This window comes from Lissotriton helveticus, chromosome 1_1 (assembly GCF_964261635.1).
Source record: "Lissotriton helveticus chromosome 1_1, aLisHel1.1, whole genome shotgun sequence".
NCBI lineage: Eukaryota > Metazoa > Chordata > Amphibia > Caudata > Salamandridae > Lissotriton > Lissotriton helveticus.
This window is the reverse complement of record NC_136057.1, coordinates 31,744,938-31,772,173: the sequence shown is the minus strand read 5'-3', so window position 1 is coordinate 31,772,173 and position 27,236 is coordinate 31,744,938. Positions and strand designations below refer to the sequence as shown.

Sequence of the window (27,236 nt, the reverse complement as noted above, 5' to 3'; positions counted from 1 at the left end):
ACATCAGGCTGGGTCTGGTTTTCTCAGTGAGCTACAGTGTCTTCGACCTCATGGGCACAGGTTCAAATCCTGCTGCGTCCACTTAGCCTGTCATCCTTCTGAGCTCCATAACATGAGTACTGTTGGGTAACAATAAACATCTGTCATTCAGCGCCAAGATGACTTTGGGTGACTGTGCGCTTCACCAATACTTATGTTATCTCTGTCAGTGACTGAGAGTATTCCATTGTTTCTGCAACTCTCTTTATCTTCCCTAATGTTTCCTTCCTTTTCTTAGTATAGTCTAACTGAACAATGGTGTGTCTTAGAGGCGTGTCAGTGTTGCAAGGCAGTTCCGGTTCCAAGCTGTTGTGCAGCAGTTTGCAGGCGAGTGTTGTGGTCTTGGGTGATGTGTCTTAGAGGTGTGTAAGTGTTGCCACGCCTATGCCGGTTCCAAGCTGTTGTGCAGTAGTTTACAGGCGGGTCTTAGGGTCTTGGGTGATGTGTCTCAGAGGTGTGTAAGTGTTGCAAGGCTGTGCAGGTTCCAAGCTGTTGTGCAGTAGTTTACAGGTAAGGGTTATAGTCTTGGCTGGTGTGTCTCAGAGGTGTGTAAGTGTTCCAAGGCTGTTCCGGTTCCAAGCTGTTGTGCAGTTGTTTACAGGGGAGTGTTGTGGTCTTGGGTGGTCTGTCTCAGAGGTGTGTAAGTGTTGCCACAGCTGTTCTGGTTCTAAGCTGTTTTGCAGTAGTTTACAGGTGAGTGTTGTGGTCTTGTGTGATGTGTCTTAGAGGTGTGTAAGTGTTGCAAGGCTGTTCCAAGCTGTTGCACAGTAGTTTACAGGCGGGTCTTAGGGTCTTGGGTGATGTGTCTCAGAGGTGTGTAAGTGTTGCAAGCTGTTCCGGTTCCAAGCTGTTGTACTGTAGTTTACAGGTTAGTATTGGGGTGTTGGTTGGTGTGTCTCAGCGGTGTGTATGTGTCACAAGGCTGTGGCGGTTCCAAGCTGTTGCACAGTGGTTTACAGGGTCTTAGGGTCTTGGGTGATGTGTCTCAGAGGTGTGTAAGTGTTGCAAGCTGTTCCATTTCCAAGCTGTTGTACAGTAGTTTACAGGTGAGTGTTGTGGTCTTGGGTAATGTGTCTTAGAGGTGTGTAAGTGGTGCCACACCTGTGTCGGTTCCAAGCTGTTGTGCAGTAGTGACAGGTAAGTGTTATAGTGTCGGCTGGTGTGTCTCAGAGGTGTGTAAGTGTTGCAAGGCTGTGCAGGTTCCAAGCTGTTGTACAGTAGTTTACAGGTGAGTGTTGTGGTCTTGGGTGATGTGTCTTAGAGGTGTGTAAGTGTTGCCACGCCTATGCCGGTTCCAAGCTGTTGTGCAGTAGTTTACAGGTAAGGGTTATAGTCTTGGCTGGTGTGTCTCAGAGGTGTGTAAGTGTTCCAAGGCTGTTCCGGTTCCAAGCTGTTGTGCAGTTGTTTACAGGGGAGTGTTGTGGTCTTGGGTGGTCTGTCTCAGAGGTGTGTAAGTGTTGCCACAGCTGTTCTGGTTCTAAGCTGTTTTGCAGTAGTTTACAGGTGAGTGTTGTGGTCTTGGGTTATGTGTCTTTGAGGTGTGTCAGTGTTGCAAGGTTGTTCCGGTTCCAAGCTGTTGTGCAGTAGTTTACAAGTGGGTATTGTGGTCTTGGGTGATGAGGTGTCTAAGTGTGGCCACGCCTATGCCAGTTCCAAGCTGTTGTGCAGTAGTTTACAAATGGGTATTGTGGTCTTGGGTGATGTGTCTTAGAGGCGTGTCAGTGTTGCAAGGCTGTTCCGGTTCCAAGCTGTTGTGTAGTAGTTTACAAATGGGTATTGTGGTCTTCGGTGATGTGTCTTAGAGGTGTGTAAGTGTGGCCACACCTATGCCGGTTCAAACCTGTTGTGCAGTACTTTACAGGTAAGTGTCATAGTCTCGGCTGGTGTGTCTCAGAGGTGTGTAAGTGTTGCAAGGCTGTGCAGGTTCCAAGCTGTTGTACAGTAGTTTACAGGCGAGTGTTGTGGTCTTGGGTGATGTGTCTTAGAGGTATGTAAGTGTTGCAAGGCTGATCCAAGCTGTTGTGCAGTTGTTTACAGGGGAGTGTTGTGGTCTTGGGTGGTCTGTCTCAGAGGTGTGTAAGTGTTGCCACAGCTGTTCTGGTTCTAAGCTGTTGTGCAGTAGTTTACAGGCAAGTGTTGTGGTCTTGTGTGATGTGTCTTAGAGGTGTGTAAGTGTTGCAAGGCTGTTCCAAGCTGTTGCACAGTAGTTTACAGGCGGGTCTTAGGGTCTTGGGTGATGTGTCTCAGAGGTGTGTAAGTGTTGCAAGCTGTTCCGGTTCCAAGCTGTTGTACAGTAGTTTACAGGTTAGTATTGGGGTGTTGGTTGGTGTGTCTCAGAGGTGTGTATGTGTCACAAGGCTGTGGCGGTTCCAAGCTGTTGCACAGTGGTTTACAGGCGGGTCTTAGGGTCTTGGGTGATGTGTCTCAGAGGTGTGTAAGTGTTGCAAGCTGTTCCATTTCCAAGCTGTTGTACAGTAGTTTACAGGTGAGTGTTGTGGTCTTGGGTAATGTGTCTTAGAGGTGTGTAAGTGTTGCCACACCTGTGTCGGTTCCAAGCTGTTGTGCAGTAGTGACAGGTAAGTGTTATAGTGTCGGCTGGTGTGTCTCAGAGGTATGTAAATGTTGCAAGGCTGTTCTGGTTCCAAACTGTTGTACAGTAGGTTATATGTGAGTATTGGGATGTTGGTTGGTGTGTCTCAGAGGTGTGTATGTGATGCAAAGCTCTGCCAGTACCAACCTGTTGTGCCGTAATGTTTACAAGTGGGTATTGTGGTCTTGGGTGATGTGTCTTAGAGGTGTGTAAGTGTTGCCACGCCTATGCCGGTTCCAAGCTGTTGTGCAGTAGTTTACAGGTAAGGGTTATAGTCTTGGCTGGTGTGTCTCAGAGGTGTGTAAGTGTTGCAAGGCTGTTCCGGTTCCAAACTGTTGTGCAGTAGTTTGCAGGCGAGTGTTGTGGTCTTGGGTGATGTGTTTTAGAGGTGTGTCAGTGTTGCACGGCGGATCCAAGCTGTTGTGCAGTTGTTTACAGGGGAGTTGTAGAAATTACACTTCCAGAAAGATGATTTAAAGTTGTTTATTTGTATAAATGGATATCTTCAGCACAGCAGTCCTTCTCACAGCGCTGCCCAACAGTAATGACTCCCACACAGAATACTTGGAACAGGACACTCTACATTCTGTCTGGACATTCCATCTCACATCCTAGTCAGTGTGTAATATAAGGTATGTAACGTTTACAACAAAATTTTTACAACGCACTACCATTACAACGCAGGCATTACCACGCATACCATTACAACGCATTGCGCTGGGGGGCGCTCTAGGATAGGTAATAAGTTTAATTTTCTATCCAACACCTTCCCTAGTGTCCACGGGGACTGGAGTTGGAATAGAAAATTATACTTACCACTATCCAGCACCCCTAAGCGCTATGCGTTGTAACGGTATTCGTTGTAAATACCGCGTTGTAAAGGTATGCGTGGTAAAAGTATGCGTTGTAACGTCATACATCCGTAATGTAACTACAGTATAATTTAACTTTACTAACTCTACAAGAGTGTTGTGGTCTTGGGTGGTCCGTCTCAGAGGTGTGTAAGTGTTGCCACAGCTTTTCCGGTTCCAAGCTGTTGTGCAGTAGTTTACAGGTAAGTGTTATAGTCTCAGCTGGTGTGTCTCAGAGGTGTGTAAGTGTTGCAAGGCTGTGCCGGTTCTAAGCTGTTGTGCAGTAGTTTACAGGTGAGTGTGGTGGTCTTGGGTTATGTGTCTTTGAGGTGTGTCAGTGTTGCAAGGTTGTTCCGGTTCCAAGCTGTTGTGCAGTAGTTTAAAAGTGGGTATTGTGGTCTTGGGTGAAGAGGTGTCTAAGTGTGGCCACGCCTATGCCAGTTCCAAGCTGTTGTGCAGTAGTTTACAAATGGGTATTGTGGTATTGGTTGATGTGTCTTAGAGGTGTGACAGTGTTGCAAGGCTGTTCCGGTTCCAAGCTGTTGTGCAGTAGTTTACAAATGGGTATTGTCGTTTTGGGTGATGTGTCTTAGAGGTGTGTAAGTGTGGCCACACCTATGCCGGTTCCAAGCTGTTGTGCAGTACTTTACAGGTAAGTGTCATAGTCTCGGCTGGTGTGTCTCAGAGGTGTGTAAGTGTTGCAAGGCTGTGCAGGTTCCAAGCTGTTGTACAGTAGTTTGCAGGCGAGTGTTGTGGTCTTGGGTGATGTGTCTTAGAGGTGCGTAAGTGTTGCAAGGCTGATCCAAGCTGTTGGGCAGTTGTTTACAGGGGAGTGTTGTGGTCTTGGGTGGTCTGTCTCAGAGGTGTGTAAGTGTTGCCACAGCTGTTCTGGTTCTAAGCTGTTGTGCAGTAGTTTACAGGCAAGTGTTGTGGTCTTGGGTGATGTGTCTTAGAGGTGTGTAAGTGTTGCAAGGCTGATCCAAGCTGTTGCACAGTAGTTTACAGGCGGGTCTTAGGGTCTTGGGTGATGTGTCTCAGAGGTGTGTAAGTGCTGCAAGCTGTTCCAGTTCCAAGCTGTTGTACAGTAGTTTACAGGTGAGTGTTGTGGTCTTGGGTAATGTGTCTTAGAGGTGTGTAAGTGTTGCCACACCTGTGTCGGTTCCAAGCTGTTGTGCAGTAGTGACAGGTAAGTGTTATAGTCTCGGCTGGTGTGTCTCAGAGGTGTGTAAGTGTTGCAAGGCTGTGCAGGTTCCAAGCTGTTGTACAGTAGTTTACAGGCGAGTGTTGTGGTCTTGGGTGATGTGTCTTAGAGGTGTGTAAGTGTTGCAAGGCTGTTCCAAGCTGTTGCACAGTAGTTTACAGGCGGGTCTTAGGGTCTTGGGTGATGTGTCTCAGAGGTGTGTAAGTGTTGCAAGCTGTTCCGGTTCCAAGCTGTTGTACAGTAGTTTACAGGTGAGTATTGGGGTGTTGGTTGGTGTGTCTCAGCGGTGTGTATGTGTCACAAGTCTGTGGCGGTTCCAAGCTGTTGCACAGTAGTTTACAGGCGGGTCTTAGGGTCTTGGGTGATGTGTCTCAGAGGTGTGTAAGTGTTGCAAGCTGTTCCAGTTCCAAGCTGTTGTACAGTAGTTTACAGGTGAGTGTTGTGGTCTTGGGTAATGTGTCTTAGAGGTGTGTAAGTGTTGCCACACCTGTGTCGGTTCCAAGCTGTTGTGCAGTAGTGACAGGTAAGTGTTATAGTCTCGGCTGGTGTGTCTCAGAAGTATGTAAATGTTAAAAGGCTGTTCCGGTTCCAAACTGTTGTACAGTAGGTTATAGGTGAGTATTGGGATGTTGGTTGGTGTGTCTCAGAGGTGTGTATGTGATGCAAAGCTCTGCCAGTACCAACCTGTTGTGCCGTAATGTTTACAAGTGGGTATTGTGGTCTTGGGTGATGTGTCTCAGAGGTGTGCAAGTGTTGCAAGGCTGTGCCAGTTCACAGCTGGTGTGCAGTAGTTTACAGGTGAGTGTTGTGCTCTCGGGTGGTGTGTCTCGAAGGTGTGTAAATGTCACAAGGCTGTGCCTGTTCCAAGCTGTTGTGCAGTAGTTTACAGCTGAGTGTTGTGGTCTCGGGTTGCGTGTCTTAGAGGTTTGTGAATGTTGTAAGTCTGTGCCGGTTCCCAGCTGTTGTGCAGTAGTTTACAGGTGGGTGTTGTGGTCTGGATTTTGTGTCTCAGAGGTGTGCAAGTGTTGCCATGCCTGTGCCGGATCCAAGCTCTTGTACAGTAGTTTACAGGCGAGTCTTGGGGTGTGGGTGGTGTGTCTCAGAGGTGTGTAAGTGTTGCAAGGCTGTGCTGTTTTCAAGGTGCTGTGCAGTAGTTTACAGGCGAGCCTTGGGGTGTCGGCTGGTGTGTCTCAGAGGTGTGTAGGTGTTGCAAGGCTGTGCTGGTTCCAAGGTGTTGTGCAGTAGTTTACAGGTGAATCTTGGATGTGTCTGGCTGTGTGTCTCAGAGGTGTGTTAAATTTTGCAAGGCTATGCTGGTTCCAAGGTGTTGTACAGTAGTTTACAGGTGAATCTTGGGGTGTCGCGTGGTGTGTCTCAGAGGTGTGTTAAATTTTGCAAGGCTATGCTGGTTCCAAGGTGTTGTACAGTAGTTTACAGGTGAATCTTGGGGTGTCGCGTGGTGTGTCTCAGAGGTGTGTAAGTGTTGCAAGGCTCTACCGGTTCTCAGCTGTTGTGCAGTAGTTTACACGTGAATCTTGGATGTGTCTGGTGGTGTGTCTCGGAGGTGTGTAAGTGTTGTAAGGTTGTGCTGGTTCGCAGCTGTTGTGCAGTAGTTTACATGTGAATCTTGGATGTGTCTGGTGGTGTGTCTCAGAGGTGTGTAAGTGTTGTAAGGTTGTGCCGGTTCTCAGCTGTTGTGCAGTAGTTTACAGGTGAATCTTGGGGTGTCGCGTGGTGTGTCTCAGAGGTGTGTATGTGTTGCAAGGCTGTGCCGGTTCTCAGCTGTTGTGCAGTAGTTTACACGTGAATCTTGGATGTGTCTGGTGGTGTGTCTCAGAGGTGTGTAAGTGTTGTAAGGTTGTGCCAGGTCTCAGCTGTTGTGCAGTAGTTTACAGGTGAATCTTGGGGTGTCGCGTGGTGCGTCTCAGAGGTGTGTAAGTGTTGCAAGGCTATGCCGGTTCCAAGCTGTTGTGCAATAGTTTACACATGAATCATGGGTGTGTCTGGTGGTTTGTCTCAGAGGTGTTTAAGTGTTCCAAGGCTGTGCCGGTTCCAAGCTGTTGTGCAGTTGTTTACAGGTGAATCTTGTGTGTGTCGCGTGGTGTGTCTCAGAGGTGTTTAAGTGTTGCAAGGCTGTGCCGGTTCCAAGCTGTTGTGCAATAGTTTACACATGAATCATGGGGTGTCGCGTGGTGTGTCTCAGAGGTGTGTAAGTGTTGCAAGGCTGTGCCAGTTCCAAGCTGTTGTGCAGTAGTTTACAGGTGAATCTTGGATGTGTCTGGTGGTGTGTCTCAGAGGTGTGTAAGTGTTGCAAGGCTGTGCTGGTTCTCAGCTGTTGTGCAGTAGTTTACAGGTGAATCTTGGGTGTGTCGCGTGGTGTGTTTTAGAGGTGTGTAAGTGTTGTAAGGTTGTGCTGGTTCTCAGCTGTTGTGCAGTAGTTTACAGGTGAATCTTGGGTGTGTCGGGTGGTGTGTTCTCTGGCCTCACCTGCCACCCCCGGTTCTTCTTCCTGAGGGTGTCAATCTTCTGTTCAGTTTGTGAACTGACTCATACTGAAGGAGAGTCCCCATCTCAGTAGTTTGCAGTTTTCTCCTAACTGGGGCAGAGCACTAGGAAGTGGAGGCCCTGGTCGCGTTCTTGAGATATTTGAGCTTGTTCTTCTTTCCATTTCACCTCTTTTTGTTCTTTTTCGATGTGTATCTTGTGGTTACTGATTTAGTATCTGGTCATGAGTCCTCTGTGTGGGGTTCTCTACAGGGAGTGAATACTCTGCTAGCCTCTACTTCATGTTTTTATTTAGAGGCATTTGGTTTTGTTCTGTCTCTGTTTAGGTTTCTCAAATAGGTCTCACGTTTTATTTCCCCTTTCACAACACTGTAACACACACCCTACACCAATCACACCCAGACAACACAACATCTTGAACCCACATCCAGAGGTTAACACAACATTCTACAGTACACCCACAGCACTCATCTACTCCATGTTCTTCCTGCCTAGAAGGATTCCTACCCTTAGCAATCTAGCAACTGTCTAGACCTGTTCAACTTGCCTCTTCAAGTAACCCTCACTACTTCACTTCACACCGCACCACACCCCTGGGAAAGGTTACCAACCACTAACAAAGTGACCTGATGCTCCCTCTCACCTCCAGCATGCCTCCCTACCCTAATAAACAACAGCACCTGCCCTCAGACCCACACACATGACACACTCTGCATAAACCTCCACTAACAACCCCAGCTCCAGTCCATAACTCAACACCTGCCTCCCTCCTCGGTGCCAGGGCAACACTCACACACAGCAGGTAAGTACAAGCGCCCAATGCAGGATTTATTTATTAAGGAATGCCAAAGTTCACAAAGTTGTGAATCTTACAACTCCTCCAGACGCCAAAGTACAAGACCAGAGGGTGGGAACACAAGGGTGACCTCCGGCCCCTGTGTGAGGCGCTATGTGACCTCAGGCCCCTGAGTGAGGCGCTATGAATACTGGAGGCAGAGGGACAGAGGGACAGAGGGACAACTGAAGGACCCAAGCTGGGAACAGAAGGGTAACCTCAGGCCCCTATTTGAAGCGCTATGTGACCTCAGGCCTCTGTGTGAGGCGCTATGTGACCTCAGGCCCCTGTGCGAGGCGCTATGTGAAACAGAATACTGGAGGCAAGGAGACAGAGGGAAAACTGAAGGACCCGGGCTGGGAACAGAAGGGTAACCACAGGCATCTATGTGAGGCGCTATGTGACCTCAGGCCCCTGTGCGAGGCGCTATGTGACCTCAGGCCCCTGTGCGAGGCGCTATGTGAAACAAAATACTGAGGCAGGGAGACAGAGGGACAACTGAAGGACCCAAGCTGGGAAGAGAAGGGTAACCTCAGGCCCCTATTTGAAGCACCATGTGACCTCAGGCCTCTGTGTGAGGCGCTACGTGACCTCAGGCCCCTGTGCGAGGCGCTATGTGAAACAGAATACTGGAGGCAGGGAGACAGAGGGACAACTGAAGGACCCAGGCTGGGAACAGAAAGGTAACCTCCGGCCCCTATGTGAGGCGCTATGTGACCTCAGGCCCCTGTGCGAGGCGCTAGGTAAACAGAATACTGGAGGCAGGGAGACAGAGGGACAACCGTCTATCTATCTATCTATCTATCTATCTATCTATCTATCTATCTATCTATCTATCTATCTATCTATCTATCTATCTATCTATCTATCTATCTATCTATCTATCTATCTATCTATCTATCTATCCATCCATCCATCCATCCATCCATCCATCCATCCATCCATCCATCTATCTATCTATCTATCTATCTATCTATCTATCTATCTATCTATCTATCTATCTATCTATCTATCTATCTATCTATCTATCTATCTATCTATCTATCTATCTATCTATCTATCTATCTATCTATCTATCTATCTATCTATCTATCTATCTATCTGTCTGTCTGTCTGTCTGTCTGTCTGTCTGTCTGTCTGTCTGTCTATCTATCTATCTATCTATCTATCTATCTATCTATCTATCTATCTATCTATCTATCTATCTATCTATCTCTCTATCTATCTATCTATCTATCTATTTGTCTGTCTGTCTTTTACTATATTTCCTATATGTCTACATATCACCCCGTCTGTCTCCCTGACAAGCTCTTTTTCTTTGAGTTCCCCTTCTGGGTATTACAGCACCTCCTGTTTTTATTTTTTAACTTTTTTGTTTCAAGAAATTAAGAAATAAAGGCCCTTTGTGCAAGTTCCTGTCGAGGAAGTAAGTAAAGTGAGTTCCCAGTTCCTTGTTAAACAAACCACACAGAGGCAACACCAGGATAATTACACAAACCGCAGCCTGAGAAGACACACATGATTGTACCCTGGAGCCTTTGAATCTCTGGGGCTCGTGGGCTAAGTTCCAGCCCAGGTGACGTCACTGGCAGAAGGGGCTGAGGGCTGCTCCAAGCACGAGAGGCGTGGACCCCTTCCTGGGAGTGAGGCACTAGGACTTTAGCACCACACAGGAGACAGTCTCTGAGAAGCAGCACTGAGATCTTACAACACTGTGTGTATGCAAAGGTATTTGTGTAACACAAACACTGAGCCACTGAGGCATCCTCAGCAAACACAAGACGCTTCACTTGAGAATACTCACTGAGGCACCCTCGACAAACACAAGACGCTTCACTTGAGAATAGTCACTGAGGGACCCTCGACAAACACAAGACGCTTCACTTGAGAATAGTCACTGAGGGACCCTCGACAAACACAAGACTGTTCACTTGAGAGGAGTCACTGAGGGACCCTCGACAAACACAAGACGCTTCACTTGAGAATAGTCACTGAGGGACCCTCGACAAACACAAGACGCTTCATTTGAGAATAGTCACTGAGGGACCCTCGACAAACACAAGACGCTTCACTTGAGAATAGTCACTGAGGGACCCTCAACAAACACAAGACTCTTCACTTGAGAATAGTCACTGAGGGACCCTCGACAAACACAAGACGCTTCACTTGAGAATAGTCACTGAGGGACCCTCGACAAACACAAGACGCTTCACTTGAGAATAGTCACTGAGGGACCCTTGACAAAGGTATGACTCTTCACTTGAGGAGTCACTGAGGGACCCTTGACAAACACAAGACGCTTCACTTGAGAGATGTCACTGAGGGACCCTCGACAAACACAAGACTCTTCACTTGAGAATAGTCACTGAGGGACCCTCGACAAACACAAGACGCTTCACTTGAGAATAGTCACTGAGGGACCCTCGACAAACACAAGACTCTTCACTTGAGAATAGTCACTGAGGGACCCTCGACAAACACAAGGCTCTTCACTTGAGAATAGTCACTGAGGGACCCTCGACAAACACAAGATGCTTCACTTGAGAATAGTCACTGAGGGACCCTCGACAAACACAAGACGCTTCACTTGAGAATAGTCACTGAGGGACCCTCGACAAACACAAGACTCTTCACTTGAGACTAGTCACTGAGGGACCCTCGACAAACACAAGGCTCTTCACTTGAGAATAGTCACTGAGGGACCCTCGACAAACACAAGATGCTTCACTTGAGAATAGTCACTGAGGGACCCTCGACAAACACAAGATGCTTCACTTGAGAATAGTCACTGAGGGACCCTCGACAAACACAAGACGCTTCACTTGAGAATAGTCACTGAGGGACCCTCGACAAACACAAGACTCTTCACTTGAGAATACTCACTGAGGGACCCTCGACAAACACAAGACTCTTCACTTGAGAATAGTCACTGAGGGACCCTCGACAAACACAAGACGCTTCACTTGAGAATAGTCACTGAGGGACCCTCGACAAACACAAGACGCTTCACTTGAGAATAGTCACTGAGGGACCCTCGACAAACACAAGACGCTTCACTTGAGAATAGTCACTGAGGGACCCTCGACAAACACAAGACGCTTCACTTGAGAATAGTCACTGAGGGACCCTCGACAAACACAAGACTGTTCACTTGAGAGGAGTCACTGAGGGACCCTCGACAAACACAAGACGCTTCACTTGAGAATAGTCACTGAGGGACCCTCGACAAACACAAGACGCTTCATTTGAGAATAGTCACTGAGGGACCCTCGACAAACACAAGACGCTTCACTTGAGAATAGTCACTGAGGGACCCTCAACAAACACAAGACTCTTCACTTGAGAATAGTCACTGAGGGACCCTCGACAAACACAAGACGCTTCACTTGAGAATAGTCACTGAGGGACCCTCGACAAACACAAGACGCTTCACTTGAGAATAGTCACTGAGGGACCCTTGACAAAGGTATGACTCTTCACTTGAGGAGTCACTGAGGGACCCTTGACAAACACAAGCCGCTTCACTTGAGAGATGTCACTGAGGGACCCTCGACAAACACAAGACTCTTCACTTGAGAATAGTCACTGAGGGACCCTCGACAAACACAAGACGCTTCACTTGAGAATAGTCACTGAGGGACCCTCGACAAACACAAGACTCTTCACTTGAGAATAGTCACTGAGGGACCCTCGACAAACACAAGGCTCTTCACTTGAGAATAGTCACTGAGGGACCCTCGACAAACACAAGATGCTTCACTTGAGAATAGTCACTGAGGGACCCTCGACAAACACAAGACGCTTCACTTGAGAATAGTCACTGAGGGACCCTCGACAAACACAAGACTCTTCACTTGAGACTAGTCACTGAGGGACCCTCGACAAACACAAGGCTCTTCACTTGAGAATAGTCACTGAGGGACCCTCGACAAACACAAGATGCTTCACTTGAGAATAGTCACTGAGGGACCCTCGACAAACACAAGATGCTTCACTTGAGAATAGTCACTGAGGGACCCTCGACAAACACAAGACGCTTCACTTGAGAATAGTCACTGAGGGACCCTCGACAAACACAAGACTCTTCACTTGAGAATACTCACTGAGGGACCCTCGACAAACACAAGACTCTTCACTTGAGAATAGTCACTGAGGGACCCTCGACAAACACAAGACGCTTCACTTGAGAATAGTCACTGAGGGACCCTCGACAAACACAAGACGCTTCACTTGAGAATAGTCACTGAGGGACCCTCGACAAACACAAGACGCTTCACTTGAGAATAGTCACTGAGGGACCCTCGACAAACACAAGACTCTTCACTTGAGAATAGTCACTGAGGGACCCTCGACAAACACAAGACACATCACTTGAGAGGAGTCACTGAGGGACCCTTGACAAACACAAGACGCTTCACTTGAGAATAGTCACTGAGGGACCCTCGACAAACACAAGACTCTTCACTCGAGAATAGTCACTGAGGGACCCTCGACAAACACAAGACACATCACTTGAGAGGAGTCACTGAGGGACCCTCGACAAACACAAGACGCTTCACTTGAGAATAGTCACTGAGGGACCCTCGACAAACACAAGACTCTTCACGTGAGAATACTCACTGAGGGACCCTCGACAAACACAAGACTCTTCACTTGAGAATAGTCACTGAGGGACCCTCGACAAACACAAGACGCTTCACTTGAGAATAGTCACTGAGGGACCCTCGACAAACACAAGACGCTTCACTTGAGAATAGTCACTGAGGGACCCTCGACAAACACAAGACGCTTCACTTGAGAATTGTCACTGAGGGACCCTCGACAAACACAAGACTCTTCACTTGAGAATACTCACTGAGGGACCCTTGACAAACACAAGACGCTTCGCTTGAGAATAGTCACTGAGGGACCCTCGACAAACACAAGATGCTTCACTTGAGAATACTCACTGAGGGACCCTCGACAAACACAAGACGCTTCACTTGAGAATAGTCACTGAGGGACCCTCGACAAACACAAGACGCTTCACTTGAGAATAGTCACTGAGGGACCCTCGACAAACACAAGACGCTTCACTTGAGAGGAGTCACTGAGGGACCCTCGACAAACACAAGACGCTTCACTTGAGAAGAGTCACTGAGGGACCCTCGACAAACACAAGACTCTTCACTTGAGAATTGTCACTGAGGGACCCTCAACAAACACACGACCCTACACTAGAGAGAAGTCACTGAGGGACCCTCGACAAACACATGACGCTTCACTGGAGAGATGTCACTGAAGGACCCTCGACAAACACATGACGCTTCACTTGAGAATAGTCACTTAGGGACCCTCGACAAACACAAGACGCTTCACTTGAGAATAGTCACTGAGGGACCCTCGACAAAGACAAGACTCTTCACTTGAGAATAGTCACTGAGGGACCCTCGACAAACACAAGACGCTTCACTTGAGAATAGTCACTGAGGGACCCTCGACAAACACAAGACTCTTCACTTGAGAATAGTCACTGAGGGACCCTCGACAAACACAAGACTCTTCACTTGAGAATAGTCACTGAGGGACCCTCGACAAACACAAGACGCTTCACTTGAGAATAGTCACTGAGGGACCCTCGACAAACACAAGACGCTTCACTTGAGAATAGTCACTGAGGGACCCTCGACAAACACAAGAAGCTTCACTTGAGAATAGTCACTGAGGGACCCTCGACAAACACAAGACGCTTCACTTGAGAATAGTCACTGAGGGACCCTCGACAAACACAAGACTCTTCACTTGAGAATAGTCACTGAGGGACCCTCGACAAACACAAGACGCTTCACTTGAGATATCACTGAGGGACCCTAAACAAACACAAGACGCTTCACTTGAGAATAGTCACTGAGGGACCCTGGACAAACACAAGACGCTTCACTTGAGAGATGTCACTGAGGGACCCTCGACAAACACAAGACGCTTCACTTGAGAATACTCACTGAGGGACCCTCGACAAACACAAGACGCTTCACTTGAGAGATGTCACTGAGGGACCCTAAACAAACACACGACCCTACACTAGAGAGAAGTCACTGAGGGACCCTCGACAAACACAAGACGCTTCACTTGAGAATAGTCACTGAGGGACCCTCGACAAACACAAGACTCTTCACTCGAGAATAGTCACTGAGGGACCCTCGACAAACACAAGACACATCACTTGAGAGGAGTCACTGAGGGACCCTCGACAAACACAAGACGCTTCACTTGAGAATAGTCACTGAGGGACCCTCGACAAACACAAGACTCTTCACGTGAGAATACTCACTGAGGGACCCTCGACAAACACAAGACTCTTCACTTGAGAATAGTCACTGAGGGACCCTCGACAAACACAAGACGCTTCACTTGAGAATAGTCACTGAGGGACCCTCGACAAACACAAGACGCTTCACTTGAGAATAGTCACTGAGGGACCCTCGACAAACACAAGACGCTTCACTTGAGAATTGTCACTGAGGGACCCTCGACAAACACAAGACTCTTCACTTGAGAATACTCACTGAGGGACCCTTGACAAACACAAGACGCTTCGCTTGAGAATAGTCACTGAGGGACCCTCGACAAACACAAGATGCTTCACTTGAGAATACTCACTGAGGGACCCTCGACAAACACAAGACGCTTCACTTGAGAATAGTCACTGAGGGACCCTCGACAAACACAAGACGCTTCACTTGAGAATAGTCACTGAGGGACCCTCGACAAACACAAGACGCTTCACTTGAGAGGAGTCACTGAGGGACCCTCGACAAACACAAGACGCTTCACTTGAGAAGAGTCACTGAGGGACCCTCGACAAACACAAGACTCTTCACTTGAGAATTGTCACTGAGGGACCCTCAACAAACACACGACCCTACACTAGAGAGAAGTCACTGAGGGACCCTCGACAAACACATGACGCTTCACTGGAGAGATGTCACTGAAGGACCCTCGACAAACACATGACGCTTCACTTGAGAATAGTCACTTAGGGACCCTCGACAAACACAAGACGCTTCACTTGAGAATAGTCACTGAGGGACCCTCGACAAACACAAGACTCTTCACTTGAGAATAGTCACTGAGGGACCCTCGACAAACACAAGACGCTTCACTTGAGAATAGTCACTGAGGGACCCTCGACAAATACAAGACTCTTCACTTGAGAATAGTCACTGAGGGACCCTCGACAAACACAAGACTCTTCACTTGAGAATAGTCACTGAGGGACCCTCGACAAACACAAGACGCTTCACTTGAGAATAGTCACTGAGGGACCCTCGACAAACACAAGACGCTTCACTTGAGAATAGTCACTGAGGGACCCTCGACAAACACAAGACTCTTCACTTGAGAATAGTCACTGAGGGACCCTCGACAAACACAAGACGCTTCACTTGAGATATCACTGAGGGACCCTAAACAAACACAAGACGCTTCACTTGAGAATAGTCACTGAGGGACCCTGGACAAACACAAGACGCTTCACTTGAGAGATGTCACTGAGGGACCCTCGACAAACACAAGACGCTTCACTTGAGAATACTCACTGAGGGACCCTCGACAAACACAAGACGCTTCACTTGAGAGATGTCACTGAGGGACCCTAAACAAACACAAGACGCTTCACTTGAGAGGAGTCACTGAGGGACCCTCGGCAAACACAAGACTCTTCACTTGAGAGGAGTCACTGTGGGACCCTCGACAAACACAAGACTCTTCACTTGAGAATAGTCACTGAGGGACCCTCGACAAACACAAGACGCTTCACTTGAGATATCACTGAGGGACCCTAAACAAACACAAGACGCTTCACTTGAGAATAGTCACTGAGGGACCCTGGACAAACACAAGACGCTTCACTTGAGAATAGTCACTGAGGGACCCTGGACAAACACAAGACGCTTCACTTGAGAATAGTCACTGAGGGACCCTGGACAAACACAAGACGCTTCACTTGAGAGATGTCACTGAGGGACCCTCGACAAACACAAGACGCTTCACTTGAGAATACTCACTGAGGGACCCTCGACAAACACAAGACGCTTCACTTGAGAGATGTCACTGAGGGACCCTAAACAAACACAAGACGCTTCACTTGAGAGGAGTCACTGAGGGACCCTAAACAAACACAAGACGCTTCACTTGAGAGATGTCACTGAGGGACCCTGGACAAACACATGACGCTTCCAGCCGCGGCCCGTGCAGGTAAGAGCGGTGGGGTGGTGCGGCCCAGATGGGGGGGATTTCGGCAGACAACGACAAGGTAAAATTAAATACTTATTTAATTTTCCCTTGTTGTTGTCTGTCCAAATCCCCACCCACCGGGCCCCAATGTTCCTATTACAGCACCTCCTGTTTCTATTTTTTAACTTTTTTGTTTCAAGAAATTAAGAAATAAAGGCCCTTTGTGCAAGTTCCTGTCGAGGAAGAAACTAAAGTGAGTTTCCAGTTCCTTGTTAAACAAACCACACAGAGGCAACACCAGGATAATTACACAAACCAGAGCCTGAGAACACAAACATGATTGTACCCTGGAGTCTTTGAACATCTGGGTCTCGTGGGCTAAGTTCCAGCCCAGGTGACATCACTGGCAGGAGGGCCTGAGGGCTGCTCCAAGCACGAGAGGCTGGTCACTTCGCTTGAGGGGAGCCATTGATGGACACCCGACACACACATGACCAAAAGTGCTTGTCTTTTGTCAAGAACGTCGCCTTTCGGTTAGGTCATTATAGAATCGCATCGACGCACCACCTGATGTGCTTCTGTGTGAACCTAGATGACGAGTGCCGACATCTGCCCATTATACTAATTGTTAGATAAAGGATCATGCAAGGATGTGGTCTTTTTCACCGCATGTCCCTCTCAAGCATGCGTGCCAGACATTTCAACAAGGAGGGTTTTAAGGAAGAAAAAGCTATGACTGTATTTGAGAAATATAGATTCTAGAAAGACACACTCTTAAATAAAATCGGTTGTCATGTATGCCTGAGTAGAGCCGCTAGGCTCCTAACTAAACACAAGACAACCCCTATGTGAAGGAACCGAGATTCAAGCTTAACACAAGCAGCCGACCTGAAAGGAGGAAAGAACCCAAACCAGCCACAAGATAAACCTTACCTGATCATCCTCAGATGGAGGTGTAGCACAAGCAGTCCACTTCAGAGGAAGAACGAAAACCAAACCAAAGACAAGATGAACTCTGTCTGATGGACCTCAGATTTAAACATAGAACAAGCAACCCACCTGAAAGGAGGAGCATAACCCAAACCAAATACAAAACAGACCCTTACTGATGGAGCTCAGATTCAGATGAAGCACAAGCAGCAAATGGAGAGGAAGAACACAAACCAAACCAAAGACAAGATAAACTCTATCTGATGGCCCTCAGATTCACACGTAGACAAGCAGCCCACCTAAGAGAAGGCACAGAACCCAAACCATCACAAGACAAACCCTACCTAATGGCATTCAGATTCAGGTGTAGAACAAGCAGCCTACTGGAGAGGAAGAACAGAAACCAAACCAAAGATAAGATAAGCTTTATCAGTTGATTCACAGATCCAGGTGTTGCACAAGCAGCCCACTGGAGAGGAGGAACTGAATCCAAACCGAACACAAGACAAACCTTATCTGATGGACCTCAGTTTTATATGTAGCACATGCAGCCCACCTGAGAGGAGGAACAGAACCCAAACCAAACACAAGACAACCCCTACTTGATGGAGCTGGGATTCAGGTGTAGTACAAGCATCCCAATGAAAGGAGGAACAGACCAAATAGAACCAAACACAAGACAAACCTTACCAGATAGGCCTCAGATTCACACATAGCACTAGCAGCCCACCTGAGAAGAGGAACAGATTCCAAACCAAACACATGACAAACTCTACCTGATGAAGGAAGCTGAGATTCCGGCATAACACTAGCAAGTTACCTGAGGGAAAGAACAGAACTTAAACCAAACACAATATACACTCTATCTGATGGACCTCAGATTCTGGCGTAGCACAAGTAACCCACATGAGAGGAGGTGTTGAACCTGAAGCAACCTCAACACATATTCCTGGTAGACAGAACTGAGGCTTCTTTTATCATTCAGGCTTGAAAGAGAAGAAGTGTCCTTAGAGTGATGCAATAGTGATACCCTCCAAAGACAATAGAAACACGTCAAAGAGCTATAAAATTGACATCGCCCCCCCCCACAATCAGATGACAACACCCTGAAAACCTGATCAATCACTACATGAAAGAGAGCTACCTCCAGATCAACAAAACCACAGGAATGGCCATGGGAAGCTGAAAATACTATAGGCCACCCCTACAACTAGAATCATATAGGCCATAGGTACCTTAATCCCCAAAAATCCACCAAACACCCATGTGAAGATGGAAACACCCTGAGTGCTAAGCAAGTCTCCAGTGGTATGGCTTGGAAGAGGCACTTGGGGAACCACAATACAACAATATCATTCATGGGAAGCTGAACACACCCTGAAGAATGATGAACAACAAGAGTCACAGAGAGGGGGAGGCATTAGTCAGCCCAAACAACCGCAAGAGCATCCAAGGGAAAATAAAGAAACCCTACACCACCTCCTGAGCCTTTCCCAGGGAGGGGCACCTAGCCTCCAAAATAACCACAAGAACATATTGTGAAGATCACGACGTCCTGAGCCGCGGCCAACTATTAGAGGCATAATTAGGAAGAGGCACCCGGAGAACCCAACAAATACAAGACCATTCATGGAGCGATGAAGACCGCATAAGGAAAAGAAGCAGCATCTTTGGGTGGGAGTGGGGGTGTGACACTTTGACCTCCCACCTAACACGAAATGGAACTGGGGGGAGAGAGGTTATGGAAATACAGAGCAAAACCAAGACATATGCCTCCAGGTAGGACTAGAAAGAACTCTCAAATTGTTCCACTTTATTGTACAAGGTCCCAGGACTTCATAAAGATTGATATGAGTGAAGTGTACACAAAGCACTTAGAGACACCAGGGGTTGGGTGTCCTGGGTGATCATCAGCCTCCAGATCCAGTAGGAGCCTTCACCTTGTGCTGCTGGAACAAGGAGTCTCACGCCCGCCTGGAATCCCTGAAAATTTAGGAGAACTGTCTTGTGCTCTACAGGTCGAGAGAGCCATTGGCCACAAAAAAACATACGCCAATCACTAGAGGAAGCCTTGGAAGAGGTCCTGAGACCCCCACAAACCAGCTCTCTAGGTAGAGGTACCGGAACCCTACAACCATGAGAGGTGGCCCCTGTGACCCCTTATACAGAGGGCATGCCACAACCCATGCGTTGAACTCACCTTCTGTAGTGATCATGGCACTTCATTCTATATTAACGCTACTGCACAATGGTGATCGTTTACGCAGTGTTCCCTGCCTAACACCCAGGGATGACCTTTGTGATGACCTTGCATGTGGTCCTTCTGCCACACCTCTGAGTTAAAGGCCCTCCTTTGCAATAGTCTTTACAGCAGTGTTTATGCTACGTCTCAAGAGTGATAAGGACCTCCTCTGCAGTGGTCTTTTATGTGGTGTTCCTGACAGACCCCTACGTTTTGAGTACATTCTCCATGGTGACGTCTGTGTTCATGCCGTGTTCTGTAGTGTAAGTTCCAAGCTTGAACAGAAAGTGCGGTCCACCTACTACTGAAAGACTCCTTGTCAGACTTGAGTGCTGCTGTCTGTGAGTGAATCATTTTTCAGCTATCATTTGAAAATAATTGTCCTCCCAAACTAAGTATTCCGAAAGAAGATCATCCTGCACTATTGACCTAACATCATAACCAAATTAGTGCTTCAAAAAAAATTCACTTGAGAACACATAATTCCTTTAGATCTAATTAAACCCCACTTTGCGTTGCTCACCGGATGGTACAACCAAGACAGCATTGACTGGTGAGTTGAATTGACCATTTTATTCCCCTGATAATTAATGTGAATTATTAAACATTGACTGTTATAGGTTGAACATCTGACCAACACAGATTCATTTTGTTTTAAGCATCTGGATTACTTTATGAATCCTGAAAAACGTTGTCTAAGCCCCATAGGAACATCCCCCCTGTGATGAACTCTGACTGCTCCAGCAGCACTTTTAATGAGTGTAAGTGGGTGAATGTGAAGACAACTGCAATAGTCAGTTTATTGTCCTGATGATGGTCTTGAGCATACTTTGCGGAAAAGAGACCGAAACGCTGACAGTTAATGGTAGTTCTGCTTAAAACAGTTCTGTCCGGAAACAGAACCCATGAATTCACTATTGGATTATATATTCGTTTCTTAAAAGCATTCACCATTATTATGACCTCCCCTGTATATATCATTTTTTCATAATATTTTGCATTAAAAAGGACTGTTGGTGCAGGCTTTGCCACTCAGCCTTCAGTACCATACAATGATGTGCATAAAAGGGTCTTTTTCTTTCATAAACTGCGTTCTAATACATTTGCTATCTTGTCTATGACTGTAAGAAAATGATGACATTTATATAAAAAACTGTGGGCCAGATGTAGGTCACCACATACCGGTCGGTAACGGCCACCGGTATTTGTAGTTTCAGATGTAGGGGGCCTAAAAATTACTGAGTCTGTAAATTTACCGAATCGGTAAATTACAGAATCGGTAAATTTACAGAATCGGTAATGTGGGATGTAGGTGGCACTGAAAACAGTACCACAGGCCCTTAAGAATGTGTTATTTACCCTCAAATAATATTTGATGGTAAATATCGAATTCCTGTGTACATGCACATCTGTGCATGTATACCTGTGCCATGTGGCACACATACATGTCCTAAGGGCATGCATGTGTGTCACATGGCACACAAGCCTGAATCAGGGGTGCAATAGGGTGTCAAAGTGACACCCTGTCCCCCTTGTCAATTCTGTAATTTTACTGAATCGGTATTTACCGATTTGGGGCCCGATTCACAGAATGAACTTAAGACTCAATCCTAAACTTACTACTATTTTGGTATTCACAGAATGCACTTACTACTTTTGGCATTCACAGAATGAACTTACTACTTTTGGTATTCACAGAAGTTAGGATTTTGTCTTAAGTCTGTCTTAAGACAGACTTAAGACAGACTTAAGACAGATTTAAGACAGATTTAAGACAAAATCCTAACTTCTGTGAATACCAAAAGTAGCAAGTTCATTCTGTGAATGCCAAAAGTAGTAAGTGCATTCTGTGAATACTAAAATAGTAGTAAGTTTAGGATTGAGTCTTAAAATCATTCTGTGAATCGGGCCCTCGGTAATTGCCATTGGTTCCTATGGGCCTCAAGGCCCATAGGAATCAATGGCAATTACCGAATCGGTAAATACCGATTCGGTAATTACCGAATCATACAGATTCGGAATTTTTTCCTACATCTGATTTACCGAATCTAGAATACTGAATCGGTAAAATTCGGTATTTTAGAGTCGGTAAATCAGATTTACCTACATCGGGCCCTGTGTTTTTTAAATTGTATCTGAGACTCTCAAAATGGTTTGCTCAATGCTGAATTTCTGCAACTCAGATTCTTGTTATATTTTGTTTATATTTTGCTGTGACCTATTCAATTGAATCACCCTAATTGCAAAAAAAACATTCAAGAGAACTATTCATCGGCGAGTGGGTGTTGGATGACATTCCACTTCAGGAAGCATAAAGTCGCCATTATTACTGAGTGCGTCAGCCAGGTCTTAGGACAGGACAGTCCACACATTCTGGTGTCCTGATTAAACCAACAAGGGCATGGGACAACGCATATGTCAATATTTTCACTTAGCTTTTAACTCAAGTGTTACTCAGAGTCAGGCTGTGTTGAGGTAAGTACTAACATTGACACACACCTTGCAGTTCCTGCTCGGACCCAGCTTGCTGATGAAGAAATGGTTCACTTACAAAGATCACTCTTGCACCTCCTCTGCCTAACAATGGCATTTATTTTCCATGACGGTGCCAGGAGGATGGAGAGAGGGAGAAGCCGTTATATAGTTATGTACTTCCATAGATAACAGTTATAGCCCAGAATAATAATAAAACCATAACATGCAGCAGTCAGCAACAAATTGTAACTTACACCTATAAAAGTCGCATAAGACATATCTGCTGCGAGGGTTGTCCATCACCAGTACTGTGCGACCAAACATCACCAAACGAACAGGCATGTAATAAGTAAAGAGACCTGTCACATATTATGGACAATTTTGAGGACTTCAATATAGTCCATTCACTGCAGGTCCCAAATAACTATAGAATCTGACGACTTTTTTACATCTCACACAGACACTCCGGGCCCGATTCACAGAATGAACTTAAGACTCAATCCTAAACTTACTACTATTTTGGTATTCACAGAATGCACTTACTACTTTTGGCATTCACAGAAGTTAGGATTTTGACTTAAGTTTGTCTTAAGACAAATTTAAGACAAAATCCTAACTTCTGTGAATACCTAAAGTAGTAAGTTCATTCTGTGAATGCCAAAAGTAGTAAGTTCATTCTGTGAATGCCAAAAGTAGTAAGTTCATTCTGTGAATGCCAAAAGTAGTAAGTGCATTCTGTGAATGCCAAAAGTAGTAAGTGCATTCTGTGAATACCAAAATAGTAGTAGGTATAGGATTGAGTCTTAAGTTCATTCTGTGAATGCCAAAAGTAGTAAGTGCATTCTGTGAATGCCAAAAGTAGTAAGTGCATTCTGTGAATGCCAAAAGTAGTAAGTGCATTCTGTGAATACCAAAATAGTAGTAGGTTTAGGATTGAGTCTTAAGTTCATTCTGTGAATCGGGCCCTCCGATATGGGATGATAATAACAATGTGCATGCCAACAGATCTCTCCACTTCTCTCTCCCTCCAAGCATGCCAGCTCTGGGACACAACTATACACAAAATCTCAGACTGGACGACCCAGTGCATTCACCAGCTAAGTATTGAACTGTGCGTCTATCTCTTACTCTTCATTGTCCAACACACTGCCATGCGCTGCGTCCCGTAACATGAGAACCTCACCTCATTTTTCATCACACATGTTAATCACGCCGGAGTAATCGGGGTAGTTTCAGTAATTACGCATTACTCTTGCAATGCGAAATTACCAAAATTGCACAATTACACCAGCTTGACTAATTAAGAGCAATTCAAGGAAAGAATCCTATGACAGGAGAACAGAAACAACAAATTATGAGAGAGTGAGCGGCTGCCACTACTGCTGTTCATGTCCTGTAGGACTTAGTGGTATTTTCTTAATGCAAAGTACATCCTTCAGTGCATTTTGGACACAGAGGTACATTTTGTACTAAGAAAATAGTGTGAAATGCTGGATTACACTTCTCACACGATTACGCATAATTATGATTCATTTTGTGGTAATTATGAGTAATTACGCTAGAGAGAATAACGCCAGTTATGCATAGCACTACTACTTATGACATAAAAGTGCTGAAGTAAACGCGAGTAACTCAACTCCAACCGGAGCAAGTGTGGCCACACTTGCACAAGTACCATAGGCCTTGTATCCTCAGACGTCCTGCTGTCGTGCAGGAGTGCTTCAAAGTTCAGGTGCTGTGTAAAGAGTGCTTCAAAGTTCAGGTGCTGTGTAAAGAGTGCTTCAAAGTTCAGGTGCTGTGTAAAGAGTGCTTCAAAGTTCAGATGCTGTGTAAAGTGTGCTTCAAAGTTCTGGTGTAGTATAAAGTGTGTTTCAAAGTTCTGGTGCAGTATAAAGAGTGCTTCAATGTTCTGGTGCTGTATAAAGAGTGCCTTAACATTCTGGTGCTGTATAAAGAGTACTTCAAAGCTCTAGTGCAGTATAAACAGTGCTTCAAAGTTCTAGTGCAGTACAAAGAGTGCTTCAACATTCTGGTGCAGTGTAAAGCGTGCTTCAATGTTCCGGTGCTGTAAAAAGAGTGCTTCAATGTTCTGGTGTAGTTTAGAGAGTGCATCAACATTATGGTGCAGTATAAAAAGTGCTTCAAACTTCTAGTGCAGTACAAAGAATGCTTTAGCATTGTGGTGCAGTGTAAAGTGTGCTTCAATGTTCTGGTGCAGTATAAAGAGCGCTTTAAAATTCTGGTGCAATATAATGAGTTCTTAAAAGTTCTGGTGCAGTATAAAGAGTGTTCAGCATGATGGTGCAGTATAACGAGTGCTTCAAAGTTCTGGTGCAGTATAACGAGTGCTTCAAAGTTCTGGTGCAGTACAAAGAGTGTTAAAGAAACACAACGATGGAAAAAGGAGGAACAAATTCTGTGCTAATCTCAAATAGGGGACAATTAATTCACCTATTTTTATGCCAAATGTTCACTGTGAAGTTAATCAAACATTCTGTACATCATCACTCACACAAGGGGACATGATTACACATTTTATTTTTTGTAATCAGCACATAAATTATTTTTATCTTATTTCGTATAGTCTTCTTTTCTTTCAAACAAACACAAAGAAATGATATGTATATTTTAGTATCAATACTTCATACACCATATACCACTATATACATCCATATATACACACCTATATACAACCAACAACAAAAACACTTTAGACAAAAATGGAACAAAAACCCAAAAACTAGATAATATTTCACCCTTAGAAAAAGATTGTAGCAAAGGCTAAGTGCCCTCCCATTAGCTCAGGAGGTGCACTAGGAGGTAGTCAGACACCACTGGTTCAATGCACAAATTTTACAGAACCTAAATCAACAAGTGTGTCACAAGGCATTAATTTCCAAAATCAATTTTTATACAGGGACTCCTCCATATGCAAAGTGTCGACGCGGTCGCGTTTTGGCCTTCCAACAAGTCTGGCCTCTTCAGGACAGGGCGATAAACAACAAGCAAGCTCAATCCGGCAGCAGCTGGTAACCAATCACTAAAGGTACATCCACTATTTCTTATAAACACCTGGATTTGGTGCGTTTTCATTCGCATCTGGGTCAGTCTTTCCTCTCTATTGTATACTTTCCAAATGTCACTCTTCTACGTGTGAGTCCTATCGTACAACAACGCACAGGCCGCCATCATGGTCGGAAGTTCTGGTGCAGTATAAAGAGTGCTTCAACATCCTGGTGAAGTAAATATGTTTCAAAGTATAAAGAGTGTCTCAACATTGTAGTGCAGTGTAAAGAGTGCTTCAAAGTTCTGGAGCAGTATAAAGAGTGCTTCAACATCCTGGTGAAGTAAATATGTTTCAAAGTATAAAGAGTGTCTTAACATTGTAGTGCAGTGTACAGAGTGCTTCAAAGTTCTGGTGAAGTATAGAGATTGCTTCAACATTCTGGTCTAGTATACAATGTTATGGTGCAGTGTTAAGAGTGCTTCAAAGTTCTAGTGCAGTATAAAGAGTGCTTCAACATCCAAGTGCAGTATAAAAAGTGCTTGAATGCTCTGGTGTAATATAAAGAGCGATGCAACGTTATTATGCAGTGTAAAGAGTGCTTCAAAATCCAGGTGCAGTGTAAAGAGTGCTTCAAAGTTCTGGTGCAGTATAAAGAGTGCTTCAAAATCCAGGTGCAGTGTAAAGAGTGCTTCAAAGTTCTGGTGCAGTATAACAAGTGATTCAATGTTCTGGTGCAGTGTAATGAGAGCCTCAAAGTTCAGATGCAGTGTAAAGAGTTCTTCAAAATTCTGGTGCAGTGTAAAGAGCGCTTCAAGGTTCTGGTGCAGTATAAAGAGTGCTTCAACATCCTGGTGAAGTAAATATGTTTCAAAGTATAAAGAGTGTCTCAACATTGTAGTGCAGTGTACAGAGTGCTTCAAAATCCAGGTGCAGTGTAAAGAGTGCCTCAAAGTTCTGGTGCAGTAAAAAGAGTGCCTCAAAGTTCTGGTGCAGTATAAAGAGTGCCTCAAAGTTCTGGTGCAGTACAAAGAGTGTTTCAAAGTTCTGGTGCAGTATAAAGAGTGCTTCAAAGTTCTGTTGCAGTATAAGGAGTGATTCAAAGTTCTGGTGCAGTACAAAGAGTGTTTCAAAGTTCTGGTGCAGTATAAAGAGTGCTTCAAAGTTCTGTTGCAGTATAAGGAGTGATTCAAAGTTCTGGTGCAGTATAAAGAGTGCTTCAAAGTTCTGGTGCAGTATAAAGAGTGCCTCAAAGTTCTGGTGCAGTATAAAGAGTGCTTCAAAGTTCTGGTGCAGTATAAAGAGTGCCTCAAAGTTCTGGTGCAGTATAAAGAGTGTCTCAAAGTTCTGGTGCAGTACAAAGAGTGTTTCAAAGTTCTGGTGCAGTACAAAGAGTGTTTCAAAGTTCTGGTGCAGTATAAAGAGTGCTTCAAAGTTCTGGTGCAGTAAAAAGAGTGCCTCAAAGTTCTGGTGCAGTATAAAGAGTGCTACAAAGTTGTGGTGCAGTACAAAGAGTGCCTCAAAGTTCTGGTGCAGTATAAAGTGTGCCTCAAAGTTCTAGTGCAGTATAAAGAGTGCTAGAAAGTTCTGGTGCAGTACAAAGAGTGCCTAAAAGTTCTGGTGCAGTATAAAGAGTGCCTCAAAGTTCTGGTGCAGTATAAAGTGTGTGTCAAAGTTCTGGTGCAGTATAAAGTGTGTTTCAAAGTTGTGGTGCAGTATAAACAGGGGTGAAAGAGAATATACTCACTGCATGACTCTGACTTCAGGCCGGGCAAGCCCAGTGCCAGGAGGAGGGTAGCAAGCAGTGCCCCACCCGGTGACATCTCTAGCAGGGAGACTCTTCGCGTGGAGTGAGTCCTGGCTGAAAGGTGATGGCTGCCAGGCAGGGGGTTGGTGGGTGCCAGGCAGGGGGTTGGTGGGTGGCAGGTAGAGCTTGGTTGGTGCCAGGCAGCAGGTGAGGGTGCCAGGCAGAGTGTGGTGGGTGTCAGGCTGGGAGGACCAGGTCCTGGGCACAGTGTTAGGTAGCAGTCAGGTAGGGATGGCTACTAGGCAGACAGCGACAGGTGGCAGGAAGGGAGTGATGGAAGCTGATGCCAGGCAGGCTCTTTTATAGCCAGCGAGCAGCCTCTAGGCAGTATGAGGCAAGGGCAGGATTGCGTCAAACCCTGGTAATTCCCGAGCCATTGTGAAACCTCATCGCTGGAAGCTTCGAACAATGAAACAAGATTATTCTGAAAGTCAGGGCTCTCCCTGGTCCGGCTCAGGGAGGCGCACAACTTGCTGCTTTTCCTGGCAGCAGATGTGACAAACATTTGGCGCGCACAAAGGAAAACTGCCCACAGCCCAGGAA

At 45.9% G+C, this 27,236-nt stretch overlaps 1 protein-coding gene across 1 annotated transcript in view; it reads right to left on the bottom strand.

The window, feature by feature from the left end:
- Nucleotides 1–26,951, bottom strand: part of LOC144819490 (transcobalamin-1-like) — an 89,612-nt gene extending 62,661 nt beyond the window's left edge. Inside the window, exon 1 of the mRNA XM_078677374.1 lies at nt 26,634–26,951. Within this exon, the coding sequence (XP_078533500.1) occupies nt 26,634–26,709 (76 nt within the window). The 5' untranslated portion in view covers nt 26,710–26,951. The remainder of the gene's footprint in view (nt 1–26,633) is intronic.
- Between the last annotated feature and the right edge of the window lie 285 nt (nt 26,952–27,236).